Source organism: Salvelinus alpinus, chromosome 15 (assembly GCF_045679555.1).
Source record: "Salvelinus alpinus chromosome 15, SLU_Salpinus.1, whole genome shotgun sequence".
Lineage (NCBI taxonomy): Eukaryota > Metazoa > Chordata > Actinopteri > Salmoniformes > Salmonidae > Salvelinus > Salvelinus alpinus.
The window spans coordinates 44,768,948-44,790,082 of record NC_092100.1 but is presented as its reverse complement, the minus strand read 5'-3'; the positions used below and the strand labels follow the sequence as shown (position 1 = coordinate 44,790,082).

Here is a 21,135-nt window from a genome sequence, read left to right as displayed (position 1 = left end):
TATACTCCTCCCACCGTAGTCCATTTGGTAGCACTCAAGAACGAACCGAAAGAGCATGGAGCTCACCCACCCTCTTCATGGAAGTAATCGCTACCAAGAAAGCCACCTTCATAGTGAGGTGTTTCAGTGAGGCAGACTCCAACAGCTTTGCCAAAGCAGCCAAGACCACATCCAGATCCCAGCTCGCCATTGAGCGGGTCCTAGCTGGACGCAGGCAACGAACCCCCTTCATAAACCTAGAGACCAAGGGATGGTGCCCAACTGGTCTGTCCATCCACCCCACATGGCAGGCAGACGTATCGGCCAAATACCCTCTCAGTGTAAAGGCTGCCAAGCCCTCATCCAAGCGAGACTGCAGGTACTGGAGGACATACTGCACCCCACATGACTCGGGCACAACCTCAATACCAGTGCACAAAAAGTAGAACAATGTGGTATGCCACGGTTGTAGCCGGTGCCCTTGCGCTCTGCATGGTCTTCATTACGCCCTCCTGTAGTCCTAACATGGACCATTGGTGCAGCCCACAGACTGAGGCGGTGCGGTCTCGGATGCCACAGAGTTCCCCCGGCCCGAGACAGCAGGTCGGGTCTCAGGGGCAGTTGAAGGCTGGGACAGGAGAACAGGGACAGGAGAAGGCTGAACCAGAGTCGTCTGGGCCAGTATGTGGCCACCACTAGCAGACGATGCTCCGCCATCCAGGTCCTGTCCAGCACAGCCTGGATCAGGGGAAAAGGGGGTAATGCGTAAAGCTCCAGCCCTGGCCAATCATTAGCCAGAGCATCAAGTCCAGAGGCCCTGGTGGCTCCGACATGGTGTACCACAAGGGGAAGTATGCATTGTCCAGGGAGGCAAACTGGTCCACCTGCGCCCTCCTGAACTTGCCCCACAGGTGCTGCACCACCTGGGGGTGTAGGCTCCAGTCCCAAGGTGGCGGGCCCTCCCTCGAGAGCATATCCGCTGCCACATTCAGGATTCCATGTACGTGCGCTGTGTGTAGAGCCGCTAGACGTCCCTGAGCCCAGAGAAGGCGCTCCCGTGCCATAAGATGGAGGCGGTGGAACCTCAGTCCACCCTGATGGTTGATGCAAGCCACCACTGTGGTGTTGTCCGTTCTCACCAGGAAATGTCTTCCCCTCAGATGTGGAAGGAAAGACCGCAGGGCCAGCTGTACAGCTCGGAGCTCTAGTGTGTTGATGTGCCTGCCGCTCCAAGGGGGTAGCCTACAGCCGCTTGCCGACCTGCCCTTGGTCACACCCCCCCAGCCAATCTGGGAGGCGTTTGTGCTGACCAGCTCTTAGCGGCACATCCTCAGCATCTCCACCCCACCTGAGAGAAAGGAGCGACAGCGCCTCCTCAACAATGCCCTGAGGAACTGCGCGGTCACCTGCAGCTGGCGGTGACGCTTTGGGTGCAGCCGGTGGGAGTTGAACCACCATTGAAGAGGCCGGAGATGGAGCAGGCCCAGGGGAATCAGCAACGAGGCCGCCGTCAGCAAGCCCAACAGGCGATGGCAGGTCAGGGTGGATACCACCCGCCCCTGCCAAAAGTGGTCGAGACAAGATAAGTCCAGTTCCATGCCAAAGGCCACCTTTTTAAAAACTTTTACCCCTTTTCCTCCCCAATTTTGTGGTATCCAATTGGTAGTTACAGTCTTGTCTCATCGCTGCAACTCCCGTACGGACTTGGGAGAGGCGAAGGTCGAGAGCCACACTGCTTCTTGACACAATGCCCGCTTAACCCGGAAGCCAGTCGCACCAATGTGTCAGAGGAAACACCATACACCTGGCAACCGTGTCAGCGTGCATTGCGCCCGGCCCGCCACAGGAGTCACCAGAGCGCGATGAGACAAGAACACCCCTGCCGGCCAAACCCTCCCCTAACCCGGACGACGCTGGGCCAATTTTGCACTGCCCCATGGGTCTCCCGGTCGTGGCCGGCTGCGACAGAGCCTGGACTTGAACTAGGATCTCTAGTGGTAAAGCTAGCACTGCGATGCAGTGCCTTAGACCACTGCGCCGCAGTTCCTTAGACCACTGCGCCACTACAATAATACCCAGCCCACCGATGTGGGTCAGGGGCATGTCTCAGTCTGACAGGACCTGGGTCTTGGTCGGGACACAAATCAGCCAATCGTCCAGGTAATTGAGGATCAACAATCCTCTCGACGTGAGAGGTGCCAGAGACAGCGTCCATGCACTTTGTGAAAGTGCGGGATGCCAAGGAGAGACCGAAGGGAAGAACCATGAATTCATAAGCCGCCCCTTCGAAAGTGAATCGGAGGTACTGCCAATGAGCTGGGTGAACAAGAACCTTGAGGTACGCATCCCTCAGGTCCAGCGTCATAAACCACTGGTCCCTGGACACGGCCTGCAACACGCGGCTGGGGACAGCATGTACAACCTCAGTACCTTCAAGTACCCATTGAGGTTGCGGAGGTCCAGAATCTGTCGAAATCCTGCGTCTCTTTTTGGGACCACAAAATAAGTGGAGTAGAACCCACCTAGCCGTTCTGATGTCATGATCCTGCGGGAGCCTTCAGCCACCATGGTGACACGAAGGCCCCTGAAGGACGGGGGTCGGCACCGGAATTGGAGTTGGTACCCCTCAAGCATTTTGGACAACACCCAGGGAGACTCCACACTCTCCTCCCACTTTGCCCTTTGAGACCGGGAGAAGCGGCCGAGGCCGGGGAAGGGTGTGTCAGGGGTCCTGCCATGGCTCTCCTCTGGCACCATGAGCGCCTGGATCCCCCAGGCATGTCCCTATAGCGGTGACAGTTGACAGGTTGTTGCTCCACCGTACGCTGTGCCCCTCCCCGCTGTCGTCCCTCAGCACGAGGCGATGGGGGTCCTGGCTTCAGTCGCGGGTTCCACACTATAATCTCCCGGTCCGGGAGGACCATGGCAGCTATCATGGCATCCATGGTCGGGTACTCCCGGAGGCCGAGTGACTCGTAACATAACTCCATGGTCCAGTCTTTGCTGTGAGTCGGAAGAGCCCCCTGGCAGAGGCCAAGTTCTCCTGCAAGGCCTCGCAGAACTCAGCAGAGATGGGGACAGATGGAGAGTCATCTCTGTCCACCAGTTGGGTAGCCACTGCACTGGACATCAGAGCGAGTAGGCTGGGGGCAATGAAGCCCTGCTGCCGGCTTCTGATGGCCTGTCAGCCTTGTAGCCCCGCTCACGGGGGTGAACAGTGCCAGCATCGTCACCCAGGAACAGCCTTATCACTGGTCAACAGGGAACAGCTGTCATCGCCATCGAAGCTATCAACCTCCTGATGCAGGGCATGCGCCCTCCGTTTAAGGTGGTGCCAGAGGTCCGACTCCTGCCCCTGTCCAGGACTGGCAGCAGATGGGCAATGCCTGCGGTGGCTCCAGCCATGCTTCCTAGGAGGGATACTGGGCCCAGGAGAGGGACTAACAGCTCGCTGGTACACTACTCCTGAGGGAGGGAGCTCGTCCCCAGCCTGAGCCCGAGCCTGGCCGACCCACTCGTGCATGGCCTCCAATCGTGCCAGGTGCAGGCGTTCTGAGAACCCCACACTACACCGCGCTCCACTGACCTCTCCGCGTGGCTCAAGCCCAGGCAGTACATACACAAGGTATGCGGATCCCCAGAGGGGATGCCACCATCACCCCTGTCACAAAGGGAAGCCATAAGCTCAGCCAAGCCAACAAGACCACGGAGCAGGGGTCCGACGCCCTGGGAGAGCTATGTCGTGACCCGCTTAGAGGAATAGGAACCCGGTGAGGGATAAATTACCCAGTACCTCTGCAAAAAACGGAGAAGACCCGTGTGGGAAAAGCAGGCAGACAAAAAAAACGCAACCAGGTCATGGATTTGATTGATTTGTTTTTTTGTTTGTGTTTTACGCCAACTGCAATATTACCTAGCTGGTTTTAATATGCAAACAGTAAAAACAGCACCATATGATGGAGTAACTCTGTTAAGGAACTCCAAAGTTAATGTCTCAACGTAGTGGGAAGCCCACCGCGATACTCTTACACTCTGCAGGGGAAAGAACAAGACAAAAAGCCCACAGGGTAATTAGCAGAAAACCTGCACCTATGGCATCGGGAGCAGCATGTTAAAGCAATTTACAACACACACATAGAACAAGCCAGTGGGCAAGTTGTGTAAGGTGAATTAGTTTGTGGCAGAAAGAGCCACCATACTAATGGATGCACACGGAGTCGTAGTGTAACGCTAGCGAAACACAAGTACGACAAACCAGGGGCGGAAGATACAGATCAAACGCGTGCAGCGAGTGGAGCACTCAAGAGGAGGTGCTCGGCATGTGGCCAGCTTCTCCAGGCTGCAAACAGCCAGTGAGTATACTTCCACGCAAGATATTACACTTACCAGTGACATACCAAGCAAACTTCAGAAAGTTTTTACCTCAAACCATACGGACGTCCGCTGAGAAAATGAAAGAGAATGTGTGTCGCGGCCATAGGGTCTATATGTAGGGGCGGACCACAGCTGTGATACAGGTGTACACAGGAGTAAATCTGTAAATCCTCACCTCGGATGTATCCCTCCGCCATGTTTATTTTCACTTTCTAACCGAAGCTGGTGTGGGTTTTCTTTTCTTTTTTGTTTCTCCGTTATATGGCAAATCTCATAGGCGTCCATGGTGGGTGTTAAGACCCTACCTGAGCTTACTTGGCCAGCACCCAGACTGTAGGCACCCCCCGTAGATGCCTTTCAGAACCCATTTTAAAACTCCACCTGTTTTGTACTGGTTGTCAGTGGCTCATTAGTTTGTTCCATTTTTCTGTTGAGCAGTGTTTTTTGGAGTTCTTGTTTGGGAACGTAACGCTACATCAATGCAATTTGATTTATTTTCATAGGACAAACAAACTGACATGCTCACATGACTGACTCAGCTTAGAACTGCATATCATATCCAATATACCCCCGAAGTAGTCCACAAGTAACCTACCTTTAGAGATGCATCCTGGGTGTTGTTGTCCACCCGTGGCCTTTTCTTGTCAGGCTTGTCATCAGAATCTTCATGATTTTCCAACACATCTAACACATCACACACAATCATAAAAAAAAAGATGCACTGTTGCTGCTGGTATGGCTCTTTCAAAGTGATTTATCCAAATGTACCCTAGCAGCCCCCCCACCCCACCCACCTAAGGATTTGTCTTTTTGAACAATCTATTTCCTGTGTTTGAGGGGTGCAAAAATCCACCGGTCACTTACATCTCACTGGATTGATTGCTTTCATTTTGAACTTCCAAGCTACTTCCAAAAATGAACACGGATTATTGTGATATTATCTTTGATCTCGCAAACAATGTAAAGTATGTTTAGATAGATTTCGATTTTTAATCCGAGTGTATCCTGCTATTGACACATTTGTTGAATTATGCAAGAAAATATGACAACATTAACTAATGAGGCAGACTAGACAGAGCAGGTAAGGTAGATAGAGCAAGTGTGGCAGCCCTGTTCTACCCTTATGTTAAATCATATATAAAAAAAAAAAACCTGGGGCCTCGTTTATAAACATTGTGCAAACACAAAATACTCCCCAAAACATGCATGCGCCAGTTCACGCATTAATTGGCCTTATAAAAACTGAACTTGATGTGAGAATGTGCTTATCCTCCCGCCACCTTTAGACCATGTGTACGCAGTTTCTAATGGTAGCCTTGTGCAAATGGGAACTATATCTTGACATATTCATAACAAAAAAACAGGAAGCTAAATATAATAAGATAATTTGCGGTTAGTGAGAAGAGCAAAAGTAGACTTATTTTATCTTTGCATTCTAAAATAATTACATATCTATTTCCAATTATTTATTTCATTTCCATGATCATTGCAGAATAAATTCCTCACCTTTTCTGACTGTGATGGTTTCATACTCGCAAAATAGCTTATAGGCCTACAACAAGTTTGTATAGGCTACCATTCTATACAATCTGATCCGAAGCCCAGTTTAACGGTTGAACAGACTGTTCACCTTTTCTATTGACGTTTGTAGGCTACGTCTGAAAACTGTAAAGTCAAATTTATCGAGTAGCCTAGACAATATTTCATTTATAAACATAATACATACAGTACCAGTCAAAGGTTTGGACACACCTACTCATTCCAGGGTTTTTCTTAATTTGTACTATTTTCTACATTGTAGAATAATAGTGAATACATCAAAACTATGAAATAAAACATATGGAATCAAGTAACCAAAAAAGTGTTAAACAAATCAAAATATATTTCAGATTCATCAAAGTAGCCATCCTTTGCCTTGATGAAAGCTTTGCACACCCTCGGCCTTCTCTCAAACAGCTTCATGAGGTAGTCCCTTGGAATGCGTTTCAATTAACAAGTGTGCCTTCTTAAAAGTTAATTTGTGGAATTCCTTTCCTTCTTAATCCATTTGAGACAATCAGTTGTGTTGTGACAAGGTAGGGGTGGTATACAGAAGATAGCCCTATTTGGTGAAAGACTAAGTCCATATTATGGCAAAAACAGTTCAAATAAGCAAAGAGAAACGACTGTCCATCATTACTTTAAGACATGACGGTCAGTCAATGTGGAAAATTGCAAAAACCATCAAGCGCTATGATGAAACTGGCTCTCATGACGACCGCCACAGGAAAGGAAGACCCAGAGTTACCTCTGCTGCAGAGAATAAATTCATTAGAGTTAACTGCACCTCAGATTGCAGCCCAAATAAATGCTTCACAGAGTTCAAGTAACAGACACATCTCAACATCAACTATTCAGATAACACTGTGTGAATCAGGCCTTCATGGTCAAATTGCTGCATAGAAACCACTACTAAAGGACACCAAAAAGAAGAAAACACTTGCTTGGGCCAAGAAACACAAGCAATGGACATTAGACCGGTGGAAATCTGTCCTTTGGTCTGATGAGTCCAAATGTGAGATTTTTGGTTCAAACCGCCGTGTCTTTGTGAGATGCAGAGTAGGTGAACAGATGATCTCTGCATGTGTGGTTCCCACCGTGAAGCATGGAGGAGGAGGTGTGATGGTGCTTTGCTGATGACACCGTCAGTGATTTATTTAGAATTCAAGGTACACTTCATCAGGATGGCTACCACAGCATTCTGCAGCGATCCGCCATCCCATCTGGTTTGACCTTAGTGAGAGTATAATTTGTTTTCAACAGGACAATGACCCAACACACCTCCTGGCTGTGTAAGGGCTATTTGAGCAAGAAGGAGAGTGACAGAGTGCTGCATTAGATGACCTGGCCTCCACAATCACCTGACCTCAATCCAATTGAGATGGTTTGGGATGAGTTGGACCACAGAGTAAAGGAAAAGCAGCCAACAAGTGCTCAGCATATGTGGGAACTCCTTCGGGACTGTTGGAAAAGCATTCCAGGTGAAGCTGGCTGAAAGAATACCGAGAGTGTGCAAAACTGTCATCAAGGCAAAGGGTGGCTACTTTGAAGAATATAAAATATTAAGACTTTTTTGGTTACTACATGATTCTATGTGTTATTTCATAGTTTTGATGTCTTCACTATTATTCTAAAATGTAGAAAATAGTAAAAATAAAGAAAAACCCTTAATGAGTAAGTGTGTCCAAACTTTTGACTAGTACTGTATATCATAACCATTCTACCTTTTCTGGCCATGAGTTCATATTCCCGAAATAGCCATACAACAAATTACCATGTGCATCTCTCATTTCATTGGGCCTATTAGATTATTATAATGTCACGTTTTTGCTCTATGCATCCGAAAGGAAGCACGGTTTATAACATACAGTATAATTTAACAGGTGAATAGACAGTTGATCTTTTTCATTGAAATGTATAGGCTACCACTGTAAATAGGCCTACTGTTGTTTTTCATTTTTTTCAGAGTAGACAATGTTTCAGAAATCGCGGGCAGTCCAGCATATTTAGGTTCAGGAGAAAGTAAATGCAAAACATTATTGAATTCAAACAATCTGTTTACAGGTCCACAACAATTTGAAACGGTCAGATACAGCAAATGTCACTGCAAAAAAATGATTTTGCCAACACCGCCAAAGACATTTGATCAAGTTCGCCATTTATATTTCCTTTAGATATACTGTCTTGGCCTAATTCCAAAGTATACAGCAAATAACAGCATTATTATCACCATAAAAGGTGAATGATGGGCACTATTCAGGAAGAGTTATAATGCGTGTTTACGCGTGCACACTTTTTCATTCAGGTCTGATTTATAACGGGAAACATGTGTATGTATGGCATGTGCCAAGTTTATAAATCTCAATATTTGTGTGTGTGCGCAGTCTTTTCAGAAATAGTGCACGCAGAATTTTAGTGTAACATTTCTGCAACGGTTATAACCTGGTTTATTTATGCAAATATCTTTAACTTTATTTTAACAAAGAATATTTTTTTTAAATACCCGATACATTAACAAAATGTGTGTATGTATGAATTCCGGCCATCTGGTTTGACCTTAGTGAGACTATAATTTGTTTTCAACAGGACAATGACCCAACATTATTTGTCCATGCCAGTAAAAAATATGATGTGCTATTATTCTGTCGATATCTGATAGATTGTAAAAATCAATTTTCAATTTTAGAATTGTTTTTAAAACCTTTTAACAATTTCGATGACCGTTGCTAATGTACCCACATGGGTAGTAGCTACCATTAAAATAAAACATCTAAAGCCAGAAGTGAAGCTTCACCATTAGCCAATGGATAGTTAGTCAGTGGTGAACCTTTCCTTTTCAATACAGACAAAAGGATGTATCGAGACATTTTTGGATGTATTAGCATGACATTTATCGAGAGCCAGCAATTTCCCCCTTGTGGTTTTCCTTGTCAGGTCACATGGCCCTAGTTATGGTGATTGGACAGAACTTTGTGGTCTGTAATATAGATCTTACCAGTCTGGTCGCCCTGGCCCAAGTCCTCCACTGCTATCTGCACTATCTCCGCCAAATCTTGTTCCGACATTATTCAGACCTGTATAGCCAGAGAGGACCACAAAACAACATCATTATTGCAAATAAAAAGAGCCTTGACATTCTCTGGCTCTTCAATCCCAATGTCAGTGAATTTATGACAATCAGCAATAAGCGAATAAAACAGTTTGACAAAGGGGGTTGTTCTAAAAAGAAAACTTGATGTCTGTGCTACATGTTTCAAGCAGACCACTATAGTCCTTGTGCCCAAGAACACCAATGTAACCTGTCAAAATTACTTCCGTCCCATATCACTCACATCTGTAGCCATGAAAAGCTTTGAAAGGCTGGTTATGGCTCATATCAACACCATCATCCCAGAAACCCTGTACCCACTCCAATTCACTTAATGCCCAAACAGAGCCACAGACGACGCAATCTCTATTGCACTCCACACAGCCCTTTCCCACCTGGACAAAAGAAACACCTATTTGAGAACGCTGTTAATAGACTACAGCTCAGTATTCAACACCATAATGCCCTCCAAGATATCACTAAGTTAAGTTCCTGGGACTGAACACCTCCCTTTGCAACTGGTTCCTGGACTTCCTGACGGGCCGCCTCCAGGTGGTGAGGGTAGGCAACAACACATCCGTCACGTTGACCCTCAACACGGGGGCCCCTCTGGGGTGCGTGCTTTGTCCCCTGCTGTACTCCCTGTTCACCCATGACTGTGTGGCCGCACACGACTCCAACACCATCATCAAGTTCGCCCATGACACGAAGGTGGTGGGCCTGATCATTAACGATTATGAGACAGCCTACTGGGAGGAGGTCAAAGACCTCTCCCTCAATGTGGGCAAGACAAAGGAGCTTATCGTGGACTACAGGAAACGGAGGGCCGAACTGGTTGAGCGGGTTGAGAGCTTCAAGATCCTGTGTCCACATCGCTAAGGATCTATCATGGTCCAAACACACCAACACAGTCATGAAGAGGGCACGGCGGCCTCCCGGGTGGCGCAGTGTTCTAAGGCACTGCATTGCAGTGCTAGCTGTGCCACCAGAGACTCTGGGTTCGAGCCCAGGCTCGGTCGCGACCGGGAGGTCCAGGGGGCGACGCACAATTGGCCCAGCGTCGTCCGGGTTAGGGAGGGTTTGGCCGGCAGGGATATCCTTGTCTCATCTCGCACCAGCAACTCCTGTGGCGGGCCGGGCGCAGTGCACGCTGTGCATGTTTTCTCCGACACAGTGGTGCTGCTGGCTTCCGGGTTGGATGTGCGTTGTGTCAAGAAGCAGTGCGGCTAGGTTGGGTTGTGTTTCGGAGGACGCATGGCTCTCGACCTTCGCCTCTTCCGAGTCCGTACGGGAGTTGCAGCGATGAGACAAGACTAACTACTACCAATTGGATACCACGAAATTGGGGGAGGAAAAATAAAAATAAGAGGGCACGGCAACAACTCTTCCCCCTCAGGAGGCTGAAAATATTTGGCATGTGCCCTCAGATCCTCAAAGTTATACACCTGCACCATTGAGAACATCTTGTGTATTTGCATAGTCAACTCTTTTTGACTATGCACACACGCACTGGATTCACACACTTACACTCCACTTACACAGGCACATATTCACCACACACACATTTATACACTCATCACATACACTGCTGCTACTGTCTATTATTTATCCTGTTGCCTAGTCACTTTACCCCTACCTATCTGTACATATCTACCTCAATAGCCCAATTCCTTGTACTCCTGCACATCGACTCAGTACTGGTACCCTATGTTTATAGCCAAGCTATCATTGCTCATTATGTATTTATTCCTTGTGTTAATAATAATAATAATAATAGAAAAAAATATTATTATTTATTTATTGTATTCTGCATTGTTGGGATGGGCCCGTAAGTAAGCATTTCACTGTTAGTCTACACCTGTTGTTTACGAAGCATGTGACAATTAAAATGTGATTTGTTCTGTTCCTTTTGCTTAACTGGACCTCATAATTCAAGGATGAGTCACTTAACTAGTTTGGCACATATCACCACTCACTGATTGGGGACTGGGATACATTTGTTTCAATATTGGTTGAGTCATGTGAATTTACTAGGCTTGATTAGAGGGCCACATATCCTGACATGGCATAGAATATGAGTAACTCATCATTTCAATATTCCAACCTGCAAATAACAGGCAAATTACCTCAAGGTCGATATAAGATGACTGAAGAACTGACTACTTGAGCTATGCCCTGCAACTGAGAAATGAATGTGCTCTTAGCCTTGTAGCTAGTAGAAGTATACATTTTATTGTCAATATTATTAAATATCTATAAACTCAGTTAATCAAATGTAGGTAATAGTAATAAGTGGTTACTGTCTGGTTCCATTTGTCAAAATACCAGATTTCCACCAGAGGGCACTCAACCCTACCCCTGTTTGAAATTCAGGTTGAATTAAGTATTTTATTGATTGTCCTTGATTTTTTTCCTCTTGGGTTCTGGACAGGGCCCCAGATTCAAGGAGAAAACAACTGAGAAAGAGTCTGATTTATTTCCTGCTCTATTCCCTGTGTGAAGTTTTACCTGAGTGGGTCTGGGTCATAGAACTAATAATAACAGGTAGAGTGTTGGCTTCTTGTTGAGCAAGCATCCTAATGTCGGTGCCTTAAGGGCAGTGGTGGAAAAAGTACCCAATTGTCATACTTGAGTAAAAGTAAAGATAAGTTAATAGAAAATGACTTGAGTAAAAGTGAAAGTCACCCAGTAAAATACTACTTGTGTAAAAGTCCAAAAGTATTTTGTTTTAAATATACTTAAGTATCAAAAGTAAAAGTATAAATAATTTCAAATTCCTTTTATTATATTTTTTTTCTTTTTTAATTTACAGATAGCCAGGGGCACGCTCCAACACTCAGACATCATTTACAAACAAAGCATTTGTGTTTAGTGAATCCGCCAGAACAGAGATAGTAGGGATGACCAGGGATGTTCTCTTGATAAGTGCACGAATTGGACCGTTTTCCTGTCCTGATAAGCATTCAAAATAGTACTTTTGGGTGTCAGGGAAAATGTAGGGAGTAAAAAGTATATTATTTTCTTGAGGAATGTAGTGAAGTAAAAGTTGTCAAAAATGTAAAGTACAGACACCCCAAAAAACTACTGAAGTATTACTTGAAAGTATTTTTACTTAAGTACTTTACACCACTGCTTAAGTGGCATCCTCTCGTCTTCTCATCTAGAAAGACAAAGAAGCTACTTTATACTGAGATGTAGAGTGCCTTCAGAAAGTATTCATACCCCTTGACTTATTCCACATTTGGTTGAGTTACAGCCTGAATTCAAAATGGATTCATGCATTTTTAGAAATGTTAGCAAATTCTTCTAAAATGAAATACAAAAATATCTGATTTACATAAGCATTCACACCTGAGTCAACATGTTAAAATCAACTTTGGCAGCGATTACAGCAGTGAGTCTTTCTGGGTAACATGCTGACCACACAGGCATGCACAATGGTTCTATTTTAGATGCTAGACATGCTGCAAGTCCTACCTCTCCCATCTCCTCAATGGTTTTCAGGAGCATATATCCATGAGGGTGATTGAAAGATGAATGAGGTCCACACTCCAGTCCAGTTGGTGGCAGTAATGCACCTTAAAGTTGGCTGCCAACAGCCATATAAAATCCACAGAAGAAGGACTAGGAGAGATTACTAAAAACTAACTAGGTTTGCCCTTTTATCTATGTATGTGTAATGGATGTGAAATGGCTAGCTAGTTAGCGGGTACGCGCTAATAGCATTTCAATCGGTTACGTCACTTGAAGTAGGGTTTCCCCTTGCTCTGCAAGGGCCGCGGCCTTTGTGGAGCGATGGGTAACGATGCTTCGTGGGCGACCGTTGTTGATGTGTGCAGAGGGTCCCTGGTTCGCGCCCGTATCGGGGCGAGGGGACGGTTTAAAGTTATACTGTTACATTGATGCTGTTGACCTGGATCACTGGTTGCTGCGGAAAAGGAGGAGGTTGAAAGGGGGGTGAGTGTAACGGATGTGAAATGGCTAGCTAGTTAGCGGGTACGCGCTAATAGCGTTTCAATCAGTTACGTCACTTGCTCTGAAACCTAGAAGTAGTGGTTCCCCTTGCTCTGCAAGGGCCGCGGCTTTTGTGGAGCGATGGGTAACGATGCTTCGTGGGTGACCGTTGTTGATGTGTGCAGAGGGTCCCTGGTTCGCGCCCGAGGTCGGGGCGAGGGGACGTACTAAAGTTATACTGTTACATATGAATTGTCAGAGTAGAGAACACACGATTTTGTGTTACTAAAAATTGGTCAATATTCTACAAAGATTCAGCAAAAAAAAGGACCTTGTACATTTCAGGTAAAATTACAACCCAATGTCTATATCCCAGGACAAATTTGCTAGCAACAACAAGCTAGCTTGTCACCCTAAACCCACTTCAATTTTCTTACCGCCTCAAATAGATCCATAGACGAATCAATCGCCATCACACCGCCCTATCCCATCTGGATTAGAGGAATACCTATGTAAGAATGCTGTTCATAGACTATAGTTCAGCATTCAACACCATAGTACCCTCCAAGCTCATCATCAAGCTCGAGGCCCTAGGTCTGAACCCCACCCTGTGCAACTCGGTCCTGGACCCCACCCTGTGCAACTGGGTCCTGGACTTCCTGACGGGTCACCCCCAGGTGGTGAAGGTAGGAAACAACACGTCCACTTCGCTGATCCTCAACATTGGGGCCCCACAAGGGTGCGTGCTCAGCCCCCTCCTGTACTCCCTGTTCACCCATGACTGCTAGGCCAAGCACACCTTCAACTTAATCATCAAGTTTGCAGACGACACAACAGTAGTAGGCTTGATTACCAACAATGACGAGACAGCCTACATGGAAGAGGTGAGGGCTCTGGGAGTGTGGTGCCAGGAAAATAACCTCTCACTCAACGTCAACAAAACAAAGGAGCTGATCTTGGACTTCAGGAAACAGCAGAGGGCGCACCCCCCTATCTACAGACGGGACCGCAGTGGAGAAGGTGGAAAGCCTCGGCGCACACATCACTGACAAACTGAAAAATGGTCCACCCACACAGTGTGGTAAAGAAGCCGCAAACTCAGGAGGCTGAAAAAATATGGCTTTTCACCCAAAACCTTCAAACTTTTACAGATGCACAATTGAGAGCAACCTATCGGGCTGCATCACCGCTTGGTACGGCAACTGCATCGCTCGCAACTGCAGGGCTCTCCAGAGGGTGGTGCGGTCTGCCCAACACATCACCGGGGGTAAACTACCTGCCCTCCAGTACACCTACAGCACCCGATGTCACAGGAAGGTAAAACATATAATCAAGGACAACAACCACCCAAGCCACTGCCTGTTCACCCTGCTATCATCCAGAAGGCGAGGCCAGTACAGATGCATCAAAGCTTGGACCGAGAGACTGAAAAACATCTTCTATCTTAAGGCCATCAGACTGTAAAATAGCCATCACTAGCCCGTAGAGGCTACTGCCTATATACATAGACTTTAAATAACTGGCCACTTTAACAAACGGAACACTAGTCACTTTAATAATGTTTACATATCTTGCATTACTCATCTCACATACATACATATACACACATATACAGGTTGTGAAATTGTTAGATATTACTTGTTAGATATTACTGCACTGTCGGAGCTAGAAACACAAGCATTTCGCTACACCCGCTATAACATCTGCTAAACACATGTATGTGAACAATAAAATTATTTATATGTCCATGAATGTTTCATATGTATTTCGACCTGTCCCCAAATGTATATAGTTGGTTCAGAGTTTGTTTTGATATTTCAACCTGCGTGTCCTGATTATGTCTGGTGGGGATAAACAAACTCAACATGCGCACGATGGAGCACACACGCGCTGAGCCGGTTTGATCATGTTAGTCTATTAGAGCTTTGCATACCTGGATTGTACAATATTTGCAAAAGCTCTGTCAAGTTGGTTGTTGATCATTGCTAGACAGCCATTTTCAAGAAAGCAGAATGAACCAGCTTTTCCTCTAGGATTTTGCCTATGCTTAGCTTTTTATTTATTCAAAAATAATAATAATAAAAAGCTCTCTAGTCCTTGCCGATGACAAGCATACCCATAACATGATGCAGCCACCACCTTGTGCGATAATATGAAGAGTGGTACTTAGTAATGTGTTGGAATTGCCACAAACATAACGTGCTGTATTCAGGACATAAGAGTTCATTTCTTTGCCACATTTTCTGTAGTTTTACTTTAGTACCTTATTGCAAACAGGATGTATGTTTTGGAATATTTTTATTCTGTACAGGATACCTTCTTTTCACTCTGTCATTTAGGTTAGTATTGTGGAGTAACTACAATGTTGTTGATCCATCCTCAGCTTAATCCTATCACAGCCATTAAACTCTAACTGTTTTAACGTTACCATTGGCCTCATGGTGAAATCCCCGAATGGTTTCTTTCCTCTCCGGCAACAGAGTTGGTGAAGGACGCCTGTATCTTTGTAGTGACTGGGTATATTGATACACAATCCAAAGTGTAATTAATTTCACAATGGTCAAAGGGATTTTCAATGTCTGCTTTCTTTTTTACCAATCTACCAATAGGTGCCCTTCTTTGCGAGGAATTGGAAACCTCACTGGTCTTTGTGGTTGAATCGGTGTTTGAAATCCCCTCCTAGGCTGAGGGACCTTACAATTATCTGTATGTGTGAGGTACAGAGATGAGAATATTTTTTTTTTATCATGTTAACTATTATTGCACACCAGTAGAGGCTGGAACAGAACAAATGGAATGGTATCAAACAAATGGAAACCATGCGTTTGATGTATTTAATATCATTCCACTGATTTCCCTCCAGCCATTACCACAAGCACGTCCTCCCCAATGAAGGTGACACTAACCTCCTGTGTTGCACATAGTGCAACTTATTATGAGACTTGTCAAGTACATTTTTACTCTTGATATAATTTAGACTGCCATAACAAAGGGGTTGAATACATATTGACTCATCACACTTAGGCTTTTAATTTAATTAGCAAACATTTCTAAAAACATAATTCCACTTTATGGGGTATTGTGGGCCAGTAACACACTTGCTTCCATTCAGCCACAAGCATTAGTGAGGTCGGGCACTGATGTTGGGTGATTAGGCCTGGCTTGCAGTCGGCATTCCAATTCATCCCAAAGATGAGGTTGAGGTCAAGGCTCTGTGCAGTCCAGTCAAGTTCTTCCACACCAATCTCGACAAATAATTTGCATTGCAGTGCTTGAAGCGTCACTACAGACCCGGGTTCGATCCCAGGCTGTGTTACAACCGGCCGTGACCGGGAGTCCTATAGGGCGGCGCACAATTGGCCCAGCATCGTCCAAGTTAGGGGAGGGTATGGCCGTGGGGGCTTTACCTGGCTCATTGCACTCTAGCGACTCCTTGTGTTGGGCCGGGCGCCTGCAGGCTGACTTCGGTCATCAGTTGAACAGTGTTTCCTCCGACACACTGGTGCAGCTGGCTTCCGGGTTAAGCAAGGCAGATGTTAAGGAGCACAGTTTGGCGGGTCAGGTTTTGGAGGACGCATGACTCGACCTTCGCCTCTCCCGAGCACGTTGGAGAGTTGCAGCGATGAGAAGATCATAATTGGATCGCATTTGGATATCATGAAATTGGTGAGAAAAAGGGGCTAGATACAAAAAAAGTTTTTTTAATACAGCCTCCTCCACCAAAGTTTACAGTTGGCACTATGTATTGGGGCAGGTAGCATTCTCCTGGCATCCGCCAAACTCAGATTAGTCCGACTGCCAAATGGTGAAGCGTGATTCATCACTCCAGAGAACGCGTTTCCACTGTTCCAGAGTCCAATGGCGTCGAGCTTTACACCACTCCAGCCGACGCTTGTCCTTGAGAATGTTGATCTTAGGCTTGAGTGCAGCTCCTTAGCCATAAGAACTAATTTCATGAAGCGCCAGACGAATAGTTCTTGTGCTGACGTTGCTTCCAGAGTCAGTTTGGAACTCGTTAGTGAATGTTGCAATCAAGGACAGACAATTTTTATGCCCTACTCGCTTCAGCACTCGGCGGTCCCATTCTGTGGGCTTGTGTGGCTTATCACTTAGCGGCTGAGCCGTTGTTGCTCCTGCAAGTTTCCACTTCACAATAACAGCACTTACAGTTGACCGGGGCAGCTCTAGCAGGGTAGAAATTTGACGAACTGACTTGTTGGAAAAGGTGTCATCCTATGATGGTGCCACGTTTAAAGTCACTGAGCTCTTCAGTAATGCCACTCTACTGCCAATGATTGTCTATGGAGATTGCAAGGCTATGTGCTCGCATTTATAGACTTGTCAGCCACAAGTGTGGCTGATATAGCCAAACCCACTAATTTGAAGGGTGTCCACATACTTTTGTATATATAGTGTATAAATTTAAATACTCATACTAACCGTACTATTTATGACGTAAATTGAGTATATAGTATGCTTATTGGTCATAGTACAGATATAGTTAGTATGGCAAAAGTTCCCGGATGTCGTACTACATTCGCCAAAATAATTAGGCCCCATAATGCAATTCTTCAGAAAATGGGTGTGGCTTCACGTCGTTTTCAGTTTTGAAGAAAATATGCAGCAGAAGTCCGACGAGAGTGGATACAAATTCATTGCTTTAACTAATTCTGACAAATGTTAGGAAAATGTAGAGCAATGTAATAAAGTAATGACTTTTCAAATAAGTTACCTTACATGTAATGTTGGTTGACAATTTGTTAGCTACGCTATCCTTACGAGCCACATAGCTAGCAAACATACCTGCTGTAATGATATGCTATCTGACATTAGTTGGCTACCAATACATCAAACTTGCCAGTATATTAACTATATGCTATCTAATGAACTACCCAACGTTTATTGACTTGATTATTCCCGTCATTCTTAACTAAATGGTATAGTCGTCGTGCGTTCTCAATGGACATTCAGGTGCTTTTGTAAATTCGCTCTGGCTATCTCCGTTCGGAGCACTCTCGCCTGAGTGTTACAGAGCACAGAATAAATGATAAACACTCAACACCCATTGAATATGGCCTGTGTAATTAAACGTTGGCAAAACAAAGCGTAATTAAATTGTTGCCAGCAGCACATTTACAGTCACCAATGCTCTGGATAACATGAAAACTGCCAACCACCTCTGCTAGGGCGAGTAAAATGGTCAGATTGAGGTGTTCTCTCATTTGTGTCTGGAAGTAGTTAGCCAGTTAGAGAAGCAGTCAAGCACCCAAGCTAAGGTCAGAACGAAACAACCCTGCTCCTCGGTAAGAGCGTCCAGTGTGTGCCTTGAACGCCCCCAGGGAGAAACGCTCTGAATTTAAAAACGGACAATCTGACAACTCTCTGAATTTAGTAACTCAGAGTGCACTCTGGCACTCCAGATTGAATTCAAGAACACACACAAAGTCATACAATGTCTAGCTAGTAATTTGTTACGCTAGCAAGAGGCTGCATAGCAACAGCACCAACTTCAGGTAGACAGGCGAATCGTTAGTACGCTCAACTGAAAGGATACAGTTTGTTTACAGCGGGGTGGGCAATTCCAGTCCGAGGGCCTGTCACAGTTTTGCCCCAGCTAACACACCTGACTCCAATAATCACCTAATCATGATCTTCAGTTTAGAATGCAATTTGATTAATCAGCTGTTTGTTAGGGATGAAGAAAAAGTGACACCAATCAGGACCTGGAGGACTGAAGTTGCCCACCCATGGTTTACAGTATACTAAAATGAACTAATAGTATATAGTCATTAAATATGTAGTATACAGTATGGGCATTTAAACATAGCTTATGTGTCATGTGTCCAACTTTGCCTACTAATCATGGGATATTGTGTAGCAGCCTACAGTGGCGCAAAGGGTCCACCTGTACCTAATTGCAAATATCTGGATTTTGGTTTGAACACCACTGTGTGGAGGGGTGTGAAAATAAATAGCTTTATTTATCAACAATTTACACTTAATTATGGTCATTATCTTGTTGGCAATAGTAAATAGAGGTATGGCACTACAATTAAAGCTAGATGTCTGAACTTGAACGAACAGGCGACTGTACACAAATGATACAGCATGTCTTCATTCGCTGACAATATGTTTACAACCTAACTTTAAACAAGAAAGTTGCAGATATTCTAAGTCTTGATATTGACTCTAAACTAGCTAAAAACCTATGGTGTAATCACTAGTCCAAACGGTTCAGTTTTGCAACGAATTCGAGTTTCTATTGGACAAATTTAGCTAGGTCCCTCCCGGTTTGCTTCCGTTTAAGGTTTTTCCACAGAATCGACGTAACGTTACTGAATAAATCCCTGAGCCTAAATCATGACTGTCCACCATTGCATGTAGTTAGCTAGTTAATATCTAGGCCAGCGTTTCACAAACTCGGTCCTCGAAACCCCACAAAGCTGATTCAAATGATCAAACTTTGATTGTTTGAATAAGCCGTGAACTGCTAGGGTTAAACAAAAAAAGTACAGCCTTTGGGGTCCCCCAGTAAGTTTGGGAAACGTTGACATAGGCCAATTCAAGTGAGTTGTAAAGAAGCTCGCTAGTTAGCCCGTCTAATTTACATTCTAGATAAGCCTAGATTCATCCATGTATATGTGTATTCTTAACAGCAGAAATTCTGAACGATAAACTATTGCATGACAAACCATGATTACAGTAGTAAACTAACTAACATGTCAGACATTACCCGGCAGGTGGGCTACTTAGCTAGCTGGGCTAACTTACATGGTAAATAAGGAATAACATTTCTGAATGCTGCCATATCTTACAAAACGTCAACAAAAAGGAGGCTACAAATTCAGTCACAGTTGTGTATTTATATGTAATATATCAGGGCAAAAACAATTGCCATTGCAGAAGGTACACTAAACTAGCTAACTAACGTTAACCATTTATAATTCGCATTAGCTAGCCACAAGTTCAACAAGCACGCAATACAATGGTACACTAGGCCTCAATGCCCATATCCGTGGCCGCGTTGTAAATTTATGTGGTTTAACTTATATTAATAGTCCTCAAAATGAAATGTTGAATGCAGGTTCAAAGCATACAGTATCTCCACTTCTGGCTCACCGGGTATGTACGGTGTTAGATTGGGTTATATTACCGTGTGAATGTTGAATTCTCGTGTTGTTTGTAGGGATTTCGATAACGGCGTCCTTCCTCGCGAGAGAAAAAGCCTGAACTTCGCCTCAGTTTCTTCACTAACCACCCGCTGCGATGGCAGGGTTGCCAGGTTCTAGCAAAACATGTCTAACCAGTGAGCTTTGAAAACCAGCTCACAAGTGCTTAAAACTAGCCGACGTTTTATTTTTTTTCAGCGAGAGACGAGTTGCCACATTTATCCATCAAACCCTTTTTCCATAACGTTATCAAGCTAAATATCGACGTAATTTTAACGATATAGGCTAAGAAGCTACATTTAGTTTAACATCAAAATAATTGAGAGTTTAAGAATTTCGCAAGAGAAAAGATAAGATACATTGACATTATTAAACTCTCCAGATCATTTTCCATCAATGGATGTCGATTTAACTTGTTTTGACTGCTATTATTAAGCAGTAAGGCCGAGGAGGTGTGGTATTTAGATGTTCTTAGGACATACCCTTTAGCCGTGGTATATTGGCCATATACCACAAGCAATTGTGCCGTTATTATGTGTCAGATGTTAAGACTGCAAACCTTTATAAATTGCCTATTTGCGAGATTGAAATAAGTCAATAGGCATAGGTTTCTGACTAAAATCTGGGTTTATAATTGCAATTCAACTTTGCCATGCTATACTGAACAAAAATATAAACGCAACATGTTAAGTGTTGGTCCCATGTTTCATGAGCTGAAATACAAAATCCCAGACATTTTCCATATGCAAAAAAAGCTTACTTCATTTTTGTGCACAAACTTCTTTACATCCCTGTTAGTGAGCATTTCTCCTTTGCCAATATAATCCATCCACCTGACAGGTGTGGCATATCAAGAAGCTGATTAAACAGCATGATCATTACACAGGTGCACCTTGTGCTGGGGGACAATAAAAGGCCACTTTAAAATGTGCAGTTTTGTCACACAACACAAAGCCACATATGTCTCAAGTTTAGAGAGAGCATTGACATGCTGCCTGCAGGAATGACTGCAGGAATGTCCACCAGAGCTAT

The 21,135-nt window shown here is 44.7% G+C and overlaps 1 protein-coding gene across 3 annotated transcripts in view; it reads right to left on the bottom strand.

Moving 5' to 3' along the window:
• Nucleotides 1-20,919, bottom strand: part of LOC139540137 (protein BANP-like) — a 79,924-nt gene extending 59,005 nt beyond the window's left edge. For 2 of the 3 annotated variants that reach the window (XM_071343717.1, XM_071343719.1), the window contains exons 1-3: nt 20,088-20,217; nt 8,888-8,966; nt 4,949-5,037 (exon numbers count right to left, since the gene is read on the bottom strand). In XM_071343717.1, coding sequence (XP_071199818.1) covers nt 4,949-5,037; nt 8,888-8,957 — 159 coding nt within the window. In that variant the 5' untranslated portion in view covers nt 8,958-8,966; nt 20,088-20,217. Of the gene's footprint in view, nt 1-4,948; nt 5,038-8,887; nt 8,967-20,087; nt 20,218-20,863 lie in introns of those variants that run through there. The other variant, XM_071343718.1, reaches the window with a different exon arrangement.
• Between the last annotated feature and the right edge of the window lie 216 nt (nt 20,920-21,135).